Genomic DNA, 15633 nt, shown 5'->3' with positions numbered 1-15633 from the left:
TAATCGTTGTCTCTAATTGGGGATCATATTTAAGTAGCTATTTTTCCCACCTGTGTTTGTGGGATATTGTTTTGTGTTTGTGGATATGCACCACGTAGTCACGTTTCGTTGTTCGTTTATGGATTTATTGTTTTTTGCTTTAAGTTCCACTTTGAAATAAATATGTGGAACTCAACATCCGCTGCGCCTTGGTCCCGTTCTTACGACAACCGTGACAGAATATCCCACCAAACAAGGACCAAGCAGCGTGCAACTATGTTAAAAATAAATTGGACCTGGGAATAAATCATGGAAGGACAGGAGACCCTTCCTTGGCAGGAGTCGCAGAGGACGCAAGAAGGACGGCGACGACGCCGGGGACCGCAGCCACAGAAACACCAATATTTTTTGGGGGGGGGGGCACATGGAGCTGGTGGCTGAGCAGAGGGAAGAGACAGAGAACATCTGGGAGGAGATAGAGAGGTGGTCGGTCGACCCAAGGAGAGTACTAGAGCCCGCCTGGGAGTCGATGGAACAGTGTGAGGAGGGATACCGGAGAATGGAGTTGGCTAGGAGTATGCTGCAACGCAGGCGTTTGGAGGAGCGTGTCATCAGTCCGGTGAAACCTGGGCCGGCCCCACGCATCTGGCCTCCAGTGCGCCTACCCAGTCCGGTACGTCCTGTGCCTCCTCCTCGCACTTGCCCTGAAGTGTGTGTCACCAGTCCGGTACCACCTGTGCCAGCTCCACACACCAGGCCTCCGGTGCGCCTCCCCAGTCCGGTACGTCCTGTGCCTGCTCCCCGCACTCGTCCTGAAGTGCGTGTCACCAGTCCGGTGCCCCCTGTACCGGCTCTACGCTCTAGGTCTCCAGTGCGCATTCATAGTCCAGAGCTTCCGGCGACGGTCCCCAGTCCAGAGCTTCTGGCGACGGTCCCCAGTCCAGAGCTTCCGGCGACGGTCCCCAGTCCGGAACCTCCTGCGACGATCCACAGTCCGGAACCTCCTGCGACGGTCAACAGTCCGGAACCTCCTGCGACGGTCCACAGTGCGGAACCTCCAGCAACGGTCCACGGTCCGGAACCTCCAGCGACGATCAATGGTCCAGAGCTTCCAGGCAAGGCGTCCAGTACAGTTCCAGGGCAGGAGCCTTCCTCTGCGCCGGTGGCTAGTCCAGGCACGGCGTCCAGTCCCGCTCCAAGACAGAGCCTTCCTCTGTGCCGGTGCCCAGTCCAGGCACAGCGCCCAACCCAGCTCCATGGCTGGAGTCCTTCTTTGCGCCGGTGCCCAGTCCAGGCACAGCGTCCAACCCAGCTCCATGGCCGGAGTCCTCCTTTGTGCCAGTGCCCAGTCCAGGCACAGCATCCAACCCAGCTCCATGGCCGGAGTCCTTCTTTGCGCCGGTGCCCAGTCCAGGCACAGCGTCCAACCCAGCTCCATGGCCGGAGTCCTCCTGTGGTTATTACTTGAGTCCCAAAATCACACCGGCATGATTTAGTGCTTCAAAACCCTTTTAAACCATGTGTGTTAACAGATAATTCAATTTCTTCTGCATCCATAGCTACCAATTATTAGTCTGTGTGATTAATGGTGGCTGAGGTAGAGCGGTGTTTGTGAGACATGGGTGGATCCCGAAGGGGCCCGGGCCGGGTCATTTGACAAAAGCGTCAGTAGAGACCGAATGCTTTACCCAACAAACTATCTATGAAAAGCTGAGACTCTCACGAACACGCAGATGTAATCTCTATGACGCTCACAAACAACATAAGAGTCGTTATAAGATAATGGGTTCTTCTGCATTGAAGATCATAGGAAATCCCAGGACATAGTGTCTATAATACTGTAATTAGCTCACATAGTTGCTGTCATAAACTCCAAACAGTTGTCGCTGACCAGTTGGATATTCATTTCCCACTGAGCAATTATAGCATTCTTCTCAATTCATTTTTAGCGGGTTTTTGCTTGGCTGACTTTTTCAATTTTTTATTGCACACCATTGTCTGTTGTTACTGTACTAATACCTCTTGCTAATCCCAGAACCATGAATCAGTAAGGTAGAGTAAAAACTGGGGGAAAGACATAAGCTGGTATTGTGCCCACAGAACAGTTTGCGTCCTATGCCCAGACCAACCACAATAGGAGACAAGACAGGCAGTGTAAGCAAAACAAATCCCAGTGAGGTAATGGGAGTAGACCCGGGCACAGGGTGTGTCTGCTGCTGCACCACTGGCTGTTATTCAGGTGTAGCTTAACCGTCCTCATATTTCAAACATCATTTGTCTTTAGGCCTCACAGAGTTGCATTTCCCATTTACTGATTTGCTACCTCTGCCAATGGTTGTTAGAGTTGTGTTAAGTAAAGCATGCATTCACACAGTACTGGCATTGGCACTGGTAACATCAGAAGTCCCTGTGATATACTAGTGCATGTCCAGGCGGTGTACTTGTACATCAGGCTGCATCACACTACAGAAATAGGAGATCATAGGCTCCTGCTCCTATGAGCCAAGACTCATGCAAGGCTACTTACTGGTATCATCTTAGAAAACAGCACAGAAAAACTAACAAGCATAAAGAGTTCTCATGAACAAATGTTTTGAAAATATTCTTTATCCATTACTCAATGAGATTATACAAACAGAATAATGGCAAGTATCTTTGGCGATACATACAATACATCATCTGAATTCAAATACACAGAGGTGACTAAAACAAAAAAACTAAATTCAGCCGTAGACAGACAATTGACCGCAAGAAGCCCAAACAGATCAAATAAAAACGGAATAATTTCATACCTTGCTTATGTTTGTATACAATCAAATACTGTATGTCTCTCTATTATTCATGGGAATACTTTGGAACAGATTTCCAAAATAAAAAAATAAAAAAATGGTACAGTATTTTATGGAAAAAAATTGAAAAAATAACAATATACTGTATATTGGGAGATCTAAACCGTACAGGCACGGACAAAAGAATACATGTATCAAAAATGCTTACAGTATGGCTGTACTATACAGAAGAACATAGTAGGTTAAACATTAGTGACAATCACAATATTTTTGTTTTGTGATGTGCTTTGTGTATGCTGTGGCAACTGTTACTTAGTGGACTATTTTAGCTTAATAAATCTAATGAAATTAGTTACAACATCTGATCATTAGCTTTCAGTAGCTTTTGGGTAATCAACCATAATTGTCATGCAAGCTAAGGGGGCCTATTCAAGCAATCCCAGTAACTAGCCATTACCAAAACAAAATCTACATGTTTACAGTGCAAAAGAAAAACAAATGATTTCTAGTAAAAACAAAAGAGCCCAGAAACCCCCCAGAAATACAAGATTACAAACCTTTATACGGACGTAAGATGGATAACACAATTTAACATAACAGATGGACAATCTGACTAACTTGAATGTGTTTTGATATCTAAAGTAAACATTTAGTAACCATATAAACTGGACACAGTCTGACATGTACTGTAGTAGGTGTATAGTCCATAAGTACATTGGGAGGAGGTGATGTGAGATCCATGCCAGCTGTCTTCTTGTTACTCAACGACCTGCACAGACCTGTGAGCCACGCTGGTGATGTCATTCACAAAGGAACCCTTATTCATCCCTTGCTGTAGGACAAATTGTTAAATAGACATTAGAATCCCCCCCTTGATACTGATTGTTTTCCTAAATAATGTCATGGTAACAGTTTCTAGCTCACAGCAGGTTTCTCACTAAGTGAAACTGAAATGTCAAGCAACTGAGGTAAGAGATCTAGGCAAAACTATGTTCAGTATCAGGTAAGCATTAAAATACAAGGGATAAGGTGTCCTGCGTGAACAGATAAGAGTCTAACACTGTGGTGTGAACCTGTATCCTTAGATTCCTTGGCTGTACCATTGCAGCAGCTCTACAGCTCCTGTGTACATACCATTGTTCAGGTGTACCATACACTGTATTCGCCCACCAGACAGAACATAATCCCTCCATTCATTCTCCACTGTTGTAAACAAATGCCTGATCGGGGTGTGGACTAGGTTCCTACTACTGAGGAAACAAATGGCACACCTCGCCTAATGCAGACAGATACCAGGGATCTCTACAGCTATAGAAACAGCAAGTAGAGACAACATCAGCCAGCCACACTGAGTCATCCTCCTCTGGGGAAGGAAGGGGTGAAGAGTGATCATAAAGATACCTGTCTTTGTCCTGACTGAGCCTATTCAGATCCTCCTTTCCTACAAGAGTTATTGCCTCCATTGCAAATACTCTGCAACCTAATAACGTTGTCTTCGCTGTCATTTTTCAAATGCATTGAAGCATAAACTGATAGATAAAATGCAATAGCTCTTGAAAAAAAAAGGTAAATATCTGCAACAGGGATATCCCATATTACTATGACAGAATTTGTTTGAAATATTGGCTTACCTTTTTTAGGAAACTCTGTATGTCCTTCTCTGACCAGAGGCTGTAGAGGAGCACACCTGCAGCTTTGCTTGCCTTTGGGAAAAGCCTACCAAGAGAAAGAACCATCCCTGTAAGGCTGGAGTACTCTGAACCATTCCCCTCAAAGTCAAAGCTCTGTTACCTGAATTCTTTGGAAAGTCCCCAAAGAGGCTGTCCACAATTTTTAGATTTTGCAAATGTTTTCTTTACATAGAGCAGATCTTGTACTTTTTTGTTATAAAATATAATGAGCAGGCCTTACCTGTTCTTGCTCAGGTCGTTGAGTGAGTTGACCAGGTTGTTGCTCAGCAGGCGCTTCCCCAGCTCAGGCTCCTTCATCAGAAGACTGTGGCTGGTTTGGCACGCCATGGCCAGGGTGTCGTCAGACTCTGTCCCTTCCTTGGTCCATGAGCTGAGGATGCCAACTAGGTCTGGGAACGTCTGTCGGGCTTCAAGACACATCCCATTAGGTCATTCACTTCCCGCAAACACACTCTATGAAGTGTTGCTAACTTGACAACAAGAACAAAATGTTAAAACTAACACAAACTCAGGTCAGGTATAAATGAAATGTTTTCTTTTCTTGTTTAATCCTCTCTGAAAATAAAAGTGGCAAAATTGTATAGCTAACCTGACCCTGCTGGATGTTTGCTCTCAATGCAAACTAAACCATTATTGAAACAAGATAGCCTAACATTCTAGGTTCCATCCATTTCACTATGAACATGGTTAAGATTGGTGTCCATGCTCACCCATGATGCTCTGAAGGCGTTGGTTCTTGGCTAGGTTTGACACCAAAGCCACAGCAGTCTTCTGTAGACTGGGGTTGGGAGATTGCAGCAGGCGAGAGATTTCAGGCAAGCCGTTCAGCTTCTGGACAATGTTCTGGCTCATCACTCTAGAAACCTGTGAACACACAGATGAGGGTCTTATAACGGGTCTATGAAGGGATTCTAAAAACATTTGGGAGGACCATGATTTTAATCGTTGTTTTTCTACACACATTTGGTGCATGTTTTTCTCTATACATTTGGTACATTTAAAATAATTTTTGTGTGAAAATAAATAATGAAATAAAGAGTAAAAATGCTGTGTCGTTCGTACAATGCCTTGGTTAGCGGTGAGGTTCTGCAGGGCTCCACAGCTGGCCTCCAGGGTGTCTTCTCTCTGGCTGGACCTCAGCAGAGACAGGTAACTCTGCATGGTCTTGGAGTGGAAGAGCCAGCCCGCACCTTTCGGGTTCTGCTCCTCCATCACAGGGTAGTCAAAGTGACTCTACAGGAGTGAAAGTTATTATCAATCAGCAGATGTCTTGGGGTGTTCAGATCTATGTTGAAAGTTGATGTACACAACATTTGTGTGTTTTAAAACATTCAATACTGTGCAGTACACGATGATGTCATTGTGTATCTATGTACAGTTTCCACCCATCTCTCTCCTTTCTCCCTTGATGTCATTAAACCTATATGCCTGTCTCACCTCCTGCTCCTGGATCTTGCTGCTCTGTTGGCTGAAACAGCCGATGGGGCCGGTCTCAGTGGAGGCGTTGGCCCGGCTGATGGTCCCGGCCAGGGCAGTGATCCGGCTGAACAGGGCCGGGGACTCACTCTCCAGCTGGAAGCTCAGGTTGTGCAGGACACAGACACAGTTCTCCACAGACTGGCACAAACAGAGGAAAAATGTCAGGTTTGGTTAGTTTGCATTAATCTGTACCTACCATACACATGTCCATAGTATTATTCTTCAAACGCCAAGTTAAAAAGTAGGTATCAAGAAAACGTAAGCAATGGAGAAATGTATCCCATGATATTTTCACATGCAGGTAGAACTGATATTATTTGGAATTCTGAAGAATGGCATTCCATAAATGCATCATCACTTATTTCAACGTTATTTTAAGATATTTAATGTTGCACGCCCACCTTGTCATCTGGCCTCTCTGCAGCTACACAATCCTGGACGTAACTGCCCAGAGAGTCGATGAGGCCTCGACAGTTACGCATGGCCTGCCTGTTGCTTTGCGTCGCACAGCTCAGATTTCTGTTGGAAAAGTTCAACTGGTCTTGTCATGCATCAGGTAAAGGCAGGTCAGCGTTGTGTAGTCTGACAGTGGAGGACATGACAGATTAGAACAAATCCGTACTTTATCATCCATTTGTGCCATTCACCCAATCCTCTGAGATAGCACCGACAAGTTGTCGGCTGGGAGCAGTCTAGAGTAGGCTACTGGTTCAGTCAGTGCAGTGCCCCTGGAGCAATTTTGGATAAGTACCTTGATCAAAGGCGCAACAGCAGTAGATAGTAGATCCTCCTCCCATTGCCAGTTCATAAGTTTGTCTTTGTAACCTCTGGGCTAACTGCTAGTATACAGTAGATCTGTGCAGTGTGCACCCCTGGTCTACAGTATTGATCGATGTGTCTCACCGTAGACATGCTGTAGCATGGTAGAAGACCTCTGGGTCCAGGTTCTTGTTGGTCTCATCTACTCCTCCTGTGTAAGGTACTACCACAGTCTCAGTCAGAACAGGCAGAGCGCTACGCACAAGCTCTGGCTTCAGACTGTCTGCAGACGACAGGTTCCAAAGGAGACCTGGAGAGACAGGACAAAGTTCAGAACCTCTGAACCAGAGTTCAGTGGCAGTAGAAACAGCAGTTGTTCAAATAACTGATTACCTTTAATGCTACTACTGTGACATGATCATGGATCTTTGCCAGCTCAACTCAAACACAAAAATTCAACAAAAGCAATACTAGTTAGCCACACGGTGCACATTGATCAAACTGTCATGACAGGGCATGGCATGTGCTTTCCAATGCATAACTAGGAGAGAGAACAAAAACAGGCAATCCCTGTGAGTCTCCAGGACCAGGGTTGACAGGCAATATGAGGTGTTTCAGTGCTTCAATCTACTACATCTCTGTCATTGTCACTGTACAGCATAGACACTGTAGCTACGTACTGTTGCTAGTCAAGAACCAGGGTAAATATTTGATAGCATTCGAGCCAATTTATAGAGCACGGCTTCAGGAAGACAGAACAATAGTGAGAGCAGGATGCTCTATCCTCTAGAACAGCCTATTGTGAGACATCTCACATATCAAGTTTCACTGGTACAACAGCACACCATAGATCATTTGTGTGACTGACAGCAAGAACTGATTAGGATTAAGGTGACATGGTTTAGTGAGTGTTTCCCTGTGCTTTGTGGCAGGAATGTAATTAAAGCAGAAATTAGCAGTTGAAACAATAACAAAGCGTGTCCCCGCCCCTGTTTTGGTAAAAAGCAGAGGGATGGGCTGGGAAAATATGACCAAAATAATAGACATAATAGAGCTATGGATACAAGGACTGTTTTAACCATGTTTTGAGGCTATATGCTTGTTTTACTATATACTATATGCTATATGCTTGTTTTACTTTGTTTACAAACACTGGAGTAAAACAAGCATGCATTGTTGGGTATGATAGGGTACGACAGTTGAACTAAGCTCATGACGCATTTGTAAGTTATATTCTTCATGAATCAAAGGTATATCATTAATTTAGATGTCCAAAAATGGATGCAGAAAATGCAGATTGCCCCTTCAATTTAAATATGCACATTTTGGCATCAGAAAGCAACACAAGCGTGTTTCATAACCGCTTGCATTCACACACTGGTGCACATGTCTGCCAACTGTCAACTGTCTATGATGTCACTAGACAGAGAAGTGTTGAGTATAGAAAGAGAACAGTCGTCTGTACCTGTGAGTTGTTTCTGTGTCTCGGTAGAGTCTGTGTCTCGGAGCAGGGCTAGGGCCTCAGTGATGCCCCCACAGCGCTGGACCTCCTCCTTGTTGCCCGCATCTTTAAAGGCAAGGTTCCGCAGGGCGGCCGAGGCTGTCTGTTGGACCTGGGGACTGGGACTCTTCAGCAGGTTCACCAGAGGAGGGATCCCTTTGAGCCGCAACACCTGAGAGACAAGTAAAGCTGTTAAACGTCCTAACAGGACAGTGTTGTTTAGTCCGGGTCCTGGACACCCACGGCTGTGTCCTTACCTCCTGCTTGGCCTTGTCCTCTGAGTAGGTAGAGTGTTGGATGAATGAGGCGCCATAGTGCTGGTAGTTCACATCTCCACTGGACAGGTACTGCACCGCCTCCGTCATGGTAATATCAGCAAGCTGGCCATCATCATTCATCCTGTTGGGAAACCCCATATAGGTAAACTACATGACCATAAGTATGTGGACACCTACTCGTCGAACATCTCATTCCAAAATCATGGGCATTAATATGGAGTTGGTCCCCCCTTGCTGCTATAACAGCCTCCACTCTTCTGGGAAGGCTTTCCACTAGATGTTAGAACATTGCTGCGGGGACTGGCTTCCATTCCAACGGACGAATCTGGGTTTAGCGGATGCCAGGAGAACGCAACCTGCATTAATGAGGATCAGACACTGACGTTGGGCAATTAGGCCTGGCTCGCAGTCAGCCTTCTAATTCAACCCAAAGGTGTTAGATGGGATTGAGGTCAGGGCTCTGTGCAGGCCAGTCAAGTTATTCCACACCGATCTCGACAAACCATTTCTGTATGACCCTCGCTTTGTGCACTGGGGCATTGTCATGCTTAAATAGGAACGGATTTGGAAGTTGGAAGTACAGAATCGTCTAGAATGTCAATGTATGCTGTAGCGTTAAGATTTCCCTTCACTGGAACTAACGGGCCTCTCCCGAACCATGAAAAACAGCCCCAGACCATGATTGCTCCTCCACCAAACTTTACCGTTGACACTATGCATTGGGGCAGGTAGCGTTCTTCTGGCATCCGCCAAACCTAGATTCATCCGTTGAACTGCCAGTTGGTGAAGTATGATTCACCCCTCCACAGAATGCATTTCCACTTCTCCAGAGTCAAATGGCAGTGAGCTTTACACTACTCCGGCCAAAGCCTGGCATTGCACATGGGATCTTAGGTTTGTGTGTGGCTGCTCGGCCATGGAAACCCATTTCATGATGCTCCTGACGGACAGTTCTTGTGCTGAAGTTGCTTCCAGAAGCAGTTTGGAACTTGGTAGCGAGTTTTGCAATTGAGGACAGACAATTTCTACGTGCTACACGCTTTAGCTACCGGCGGTCCTGTTCTGTGAACTTCTGTGGCCTATCACTTCGCGACTGAGCCGTAGTTGCTCCTAGACATTTCCACTTCAAAGTAACAGCTCTGGGCAGCTCTAGGGCAGCTCTAGCAGGGCAGACATTTGATGAACTGACTTGTTGGAAAGGTGACATCCTATGACGGTGCAATGTTGAAAGTCAATGAGCTCATTCTACTGCCAATGTTTGTCTATGGAGATTGCATGGCTGTGTGCTTGATTTTATACATCTGTCAGCAAAGGGTGTGGCTGAAATAGCCAAATTCACTAATTTGAAGGGGTGTCCAGATACTTTTGTCTATACAGTGCATTCAGAAAGTATTTAGACCACTTCCCTTTTTCCACATTTTGTTACATTACAGCCTTATCCTAAAAAGTATTAAATAAATTGTTTTCCTCACCAATCTACACAGAATACCCCATAATGAAAAAGCGAAAAGAGGTTTTTAGTTTTTTTTTAAATGTATAAAAAAAAAAATGAAATATTTTATTTACATAACTCTTCGTACCCTTTGCTATGAGACTTGAAATTGAGCTCAGGTGCATCCTGTTTCCATTGGTCATCCTTGAGATTTTTCTACAACTTGATTGGATTCCACCTGTGGTAAATTCAATTGATTGGACATGATTTGGAAAGGCACACACCCGTCTATATAAGGTCCCATAGTTGACAGTGCATGTCAGAGCAAAAAACAAGCCGTGAGGTTGAAGAAATTGTCCATAGAGCTCCGAGACAGGATTGTGTCGAGGCACAGACCTGGGGAAGGGTAACAAAACAGTTCTGTAGCATTGAAGGTCCCCAAGAACACAGTGGCCTCCATCATTCTTAAATGGAAGAAGTTTGCAACCACCAAGACACATCCTAAAGCTGTAAGCCAGTCCAAACTGAGCAATCGGGGGAGAAGGGTCTTGATCAGGGAGGTAACCAAGAACCCGATGGTCAGTCTGACAGAGCTCCAGAGTTCCTCTGTGGAGATGGTTGCCCTTCTGGAAGGTTGTCCCATCTCTGCAGCATTCCACCAATCAGGCATTTATGGTAAACTGGCCAGACGGAAGCCACTCCTCAGTAAAAGGCACATGACAGCCCACTTGGAGCTTGCCAAAGGGATGTTTTTCAGGGACTGAGAGACTAGACAGGATCGAGGGAAAGATCAATGGAGCAAAGTATAGAGAGATCTGTGATGAAAACCTGCTCCAGAGCACTCAAGATCTCAGACTGGGACGAAGATTCACCTTCCAACAGGACAAGGACCCTAAGCACACAGCCAAGACAACGCATGAGTGGCTTCGGTACAAGTCTCTGAATATCCTTGAGTGGTCCAGCCAGAGCCTGGACTTGAACCCGATCGAACATGACTGGAGAGACCTGAAAATATCTGTGCAGCGACGCTCCCCATCCAACCGGACAAAGCTTGAAAGGATCTGCAGAGAAGAATGGGAGAAACTCCCCAAATACTCCCCAAATACAGGTGTGCTAAGCTTGTAGCGTCATACCCAAGAAGACTCAAGGTTGTAATCGCTGCCAAAGGTGCATCAACAAAACCTGTTATTGCTTTGTCATTATGGGGTCTTGTTTGTAGATTGATAAAGGGGAAATAACGATTTAATGCATTTTAGAATAAGGCTGTAACGTAACAAAATTTGGAAAAAGTCAAGGGGTCTGAATACTTTCTGATTGCACTGTATAGTGTATCAACAGCTGTTCAGAAACATTTGAAAATCAACTCATCATCAAACCCCAAAGCAGCATTTACACAATATCTCACATTCACTCATTGCACTCACCCTGCGTCAATCTTGCTCTTGCCCACTGATATCTTGGGCTCGGCCATGGAGCGGTTCGATGGTGCCCTCTCAATACGAGTTTCGCTGCTGGTAATCTGGCCGCTGCTTTTCGTCTGACGGGTGGCAATCAACTGGCTGTGCTTTTTCTGCACATCGTTGCCATTGACAATGACCTGAGAGGGGGCGTTGCCATTGGAGATGAACTGGCTGTTGCCCCTCTCAGTAAGGAAGAAGCTGGATCTGTTGGATTGGAGCTGCCGGGCGGGGACCGAGGACTGCAACTGCTGCAGGGCTGAAGCCGGGGCCTGGGCAGGGCGCTGTGTAGTGGTGGGGAAGGGGAAGGGGTCCATATCAGGCACACTGCGGCTGCTGTTGCGCTGACCCCTGGCTACAGGGGGACTGAGAGGGAATCGTCTCTCCCATTGGCTGGAGCTGCTCATGTTTCTCTGAACAGTAGATCCCTTGGAGGACAGTACCATTCGCTTGGTGCTCTGCTCATGGCTGAGCTGCAGAATAAAGTCATTTTAGTAAATGCTAGCAGACACTTTGGAATCAGGAATATTGCAACACTTTCACCAGCACCTGGCAGCAAGTAGCGTAGCTGTTAAGAGCGTTGGACCAGTAACCGAAAGGTCACTGGTTTGAATCCACCTCTTAGAGGTGAAAAATAAAAACATCCATTGATGTGCCCTTGAGCAAGGCACTTAACCCTAATTGCTATGGGTAAGAGTGTCTGCTAAATGACTACAATGTAAATGTAGCACTTACAAATTCTTTCGAAAATCATAATATACACAAGGTCAATCTATTGTTATTGATAACTATTGCTTTGTCTAATTGGCAGAGGGGCAGTGGGAAAACAGAAACTCCAAAGCTGGTTGGAAACTTGGCTCGGACCAGATTTCAGTTCAGAGTACTCATAATGCCTCATCTATGTGAAAGTACATGATTAAGACAGAGGTGTGTGTTACAACAATGAGTCAGATGCCACTATGAGAGGATGCCTCTCTCTGGAGTTGTGCTGGAGGGAGAGCTGCTTGGAAAGAGCAATATTCCCCATTCTTCTGGTGACTGGGCAGAAACTCACATGTTGACTCCCAGTCCTGCGATTAGTCAGTCACCTGCTTCTACCTGACTACTCTCATGACAGAATGTTCACATAAATCTAGTAGCTGGTCACAGTGGATATAGTTCTGGGTTCCCGAGATTAGTCTCAGACAGACTACCCCATCACCATGGCATTGCTTTCATATTAAAAGCCATCACTCATTAGGAAATCATTTTATGAGATGAACATTGATGCTCACTATAGTCTCCAAACGGTATACTGCTAAATACAACTGATAAACCTAGCACAGTTATCAAAAACATGGGGCAATATATTTTATCTTCGTATGTATGTGATGTGAAAATGAAAATGAAAAGCTTCATACCGTTCTAGAGAAGCCATTTGTACCATTCGAGAAGACAAATCCATTGGGACTGGTAGGTGACTTAATGGAGTCAGTGAATACGCTGATGTACATAGGACCTGTGGAAAGAAACATGAGAGATCGTAAATGACTCTTATTAAAAGCTGTGTAAATATAAGTTATCACTGTAAAATATTGGGTGTAACACTGTAAATTAATTATATTTTTTACGTGATTGAATAGACGCCAAGAAGCAAGTCTCCAAGCCGTAATGATTCATGGTAATGCATGTGAAATCTTAAATTGTCTGTGTGAACTGTTAACCCGCCGTTCAGGGGCGGGTTCTACTAGGCTAACAAATGGAATTGTTTTAAGATGGTCATACCACGGATAATTTAGGTATTTGATTTTGAATTTTAGGACACATTTAGGTATATATACAGTATTTTTTTTATTTTTTATGTAACCTTAATTTAACTAGGCAAGTCAGTTAAGAACAAATTCTTATTTACAATGACGGCCTACCCCGGCCAAACCCAGACTACACTGGGCCAATTGTGTGCCGCCCTATGGGACTTCCAATCACGGCCGGAAGGGATGTTCCAGTCCCTGGATTCGAACCAGGGACTGCAGTGACGCCTCTTGCACTGAGATGCAGTGCCTTAGGCTGCTGTCATCAAGGCAAAGGGTGGTTACTTTGAAGAATCTAAAATCTAAAATATATTTTGATTTGTTTAACACTTTTTGGGGTTACTACATGATTCCATGTGTGTTATTTCATAGTTTTGATGATGTCTTCACTATTATTCTACAATGTAGAAAATAGTAAAATAAAGAAAAACCCTTGAATGAGTAGGTGTGTCTAAACTTTTGACTGGTACTGTATATTTTTTTAAATAAAATATTTAATTTGGCCTTTACTTCTATATATCATAGAAACGCAGTAAATAGGACATCAATAATTAGCAAAACAGAGAGTCAAAATAATGCATCATAAGGAATAAGGTTTTGAAGTGTCTGTCCTATATCTAGGAGATATAAGAAAGCTCGGGAAATATTTTTGTTTCATTTGTATGGGTTGTATGAGTCCCGTTACACTAGTGTCATATTTCATAGGCCAAACCGTTCACATGCTCGAGACATTTTCGAGAGAACACCGATTTTCGGGATGTGACAGAAATCCGACATAGCCAATGCAAAAAAACAGATATCTCTAGTTTAAATTGACCAATTTTGATGGGGATTTTTTTGTATGTTACTTAGATTAATGCCCGGATGCGTCAATAGACTCATTTTTAAACATCAAATATGTTTTGCTTTGGACGGGCAAAATAAATAGTCGAATATGTTCCATATGAGCCTGACAACTAAGTATTCTACCTATTTGCTGTTTTGACAAGATCAATTGATTGGTATTGTACTCCTAACGTCATTGTCATGCAATCCACAGTGTTTTATGCAGCTTTTAGATAATGAAAAGGGAACTATGCATTGTAGCGAAATATGTATTGTCGCTCTGGATAAGTGTCTGCTACAAGGCTAAAATGTCATATAAAATTATTTAGCTATAATAGTTCAGTCATATAATTGGTTATTTGTTTTATGTTTATACATATTTGTACTGAACCTGCCTTCTTTAATGTTGTTTTATTGTGAGAGCTCTGGTGAGTACTTTTTTATTCAATGTAGGCCACTTATTACATATGAGAAATACAATTGAGTAAGATTTCCAATGTAGGCTACTTAATACATATCTTGGTCAATTGTATTTCTCATATGTATTAAGTAGCCTACATTGGTAATCTTAGTGAATTGTATTTCTCATTTCCAATGTAGGCTACTTAATACATATGAGAAATACAATTGACTAAGATTTCCAATGTAAACTTCTTATTACCTACATTTTTTTTTTTACCAGAGTTGTGGATAACCAACTGATAAATCCTATTTGTCTAATGATTATTATCTCGTTATGGCAATTGATTACATTTCCTTTTGAACATTTAGAACAGGACTGAGTGGTGACAAACAAATTAATATTTTGGGCATCAATAGGCCTAAACATAATTATGAGATTATAGACTGTCCTTTAGCCTATGTTTACTATATTAAAATGCCACATGTTGCACGTTGTTTACTTAACAGAGTTAACAACAGTGGAGTTAATGATATCTAATGTATGGGGGTTATTAATTTACTCATGAATAAATCATTAACAACAATGCAAATCTAATGGGGGTAAGTCAAAACATATTAAACCATAACCTGATTAGGCTTTAGGTCAAATAAAATAGCATACAAATAACGTAATACGTTTTTATTCTAATAATGATGCTTACTCGTTGGCGATTTCGTTGGCGACGATAAAGATCCATTTTTACTGTACTTCGACTTGCCCCTCTTAATGGTTTGCACCTGATCCAAGACACGCTGCTGTTTGGACCGAAGTTTGTTATCGGACGGCAAAGCAAGAGATGTCTCCTCCACATTCCCAATGGACATGGCCGATTTCAACGGGTCCATTGTCATCATGAAGGTCTGTTTCCAGTGGTAAATCCAAAGTGTTATGGTTCGTAGCCTACTGTACCTTGCTCCGTACAGGTGGCGTTTGTACAGGCAATCTAATATATGAAATGCGCACTTTGCCCTGCCCTCAACAATGAACCACGCCCATTATAAATAATATACACAGTTGTCTGTGTCTGATATGAATGTTCATATTACTAGTAATGATTGGTCTTCCTGTGCAGTTACTGTCCAGTGATTCTGTAGAAGACTATAAAATATAAATGACTCAACCCCATCATAGCGTGCTCTGACAGGTAGCCTACTTCTCCTCAGACATTCCAGCTGAGCTCATGTCATGTAACCACTGAGGGAGCTGCTGAA

At 43.7% G+C, this 15633-nt stretch overlaps 1 protein-coding gene across 1 annotated transcript; it reads right to left on the bottom strand.

Annotated features, from left to right (window-relative positions):
* Positions 1-2568: 2568 nt before the first annotated feature.
* LOC111970468 (plakophilin-1) lies at positions 2569-15520 on the bottom strand. Its single transcript, XM_023997227.2, has 13 exons — positions 15084-15520; positions 12766-12863; positions 11333-11838; positions 8456-8597; positions 8163-8370; positions 6842-7007; positions 6340-6457; positions 5897-6076; positions 5522-5692; positions 5170-5323; positions 4680-4866; positions 4400-4484; positions 2569-3600 (listed from the first exon to the last, which is right to left on the bottom strand). Exons 1-13 carry the CDS (start codon positions 15274-15276, stop codon positions 3526-3528), a joined length of 2283 nt encoding a protein of 760 aa, XP_023852995.1. The 5' UTR covers positions 15277-15520; the 3' UTR covers positions 2569-3525.
* Between the last annotated feature and the right edge of the window lie 113 nt (positions 15521-15633).

This window comes from Salvelinus sp. IW2-2015, linkage group LG1 (genome assembly GCF_002910315.2).
Source record: "Salvelinus sp. IW2-2015 linkage group LG1, ASM291031v2, whole genome shotgun sequence".
Classification (NCBI taxonomy): Eukaryota; Metazoa; Chordata; class Actinopteri; order Salmoniformes; family Salmonidae; genus Salvelinus; species Salvelinus sp. IW2-2015.
Note: the sequence above shows the minus strand (reverse complement) of the source record. Positions and strands in the feature narration are given on the sequence as shown.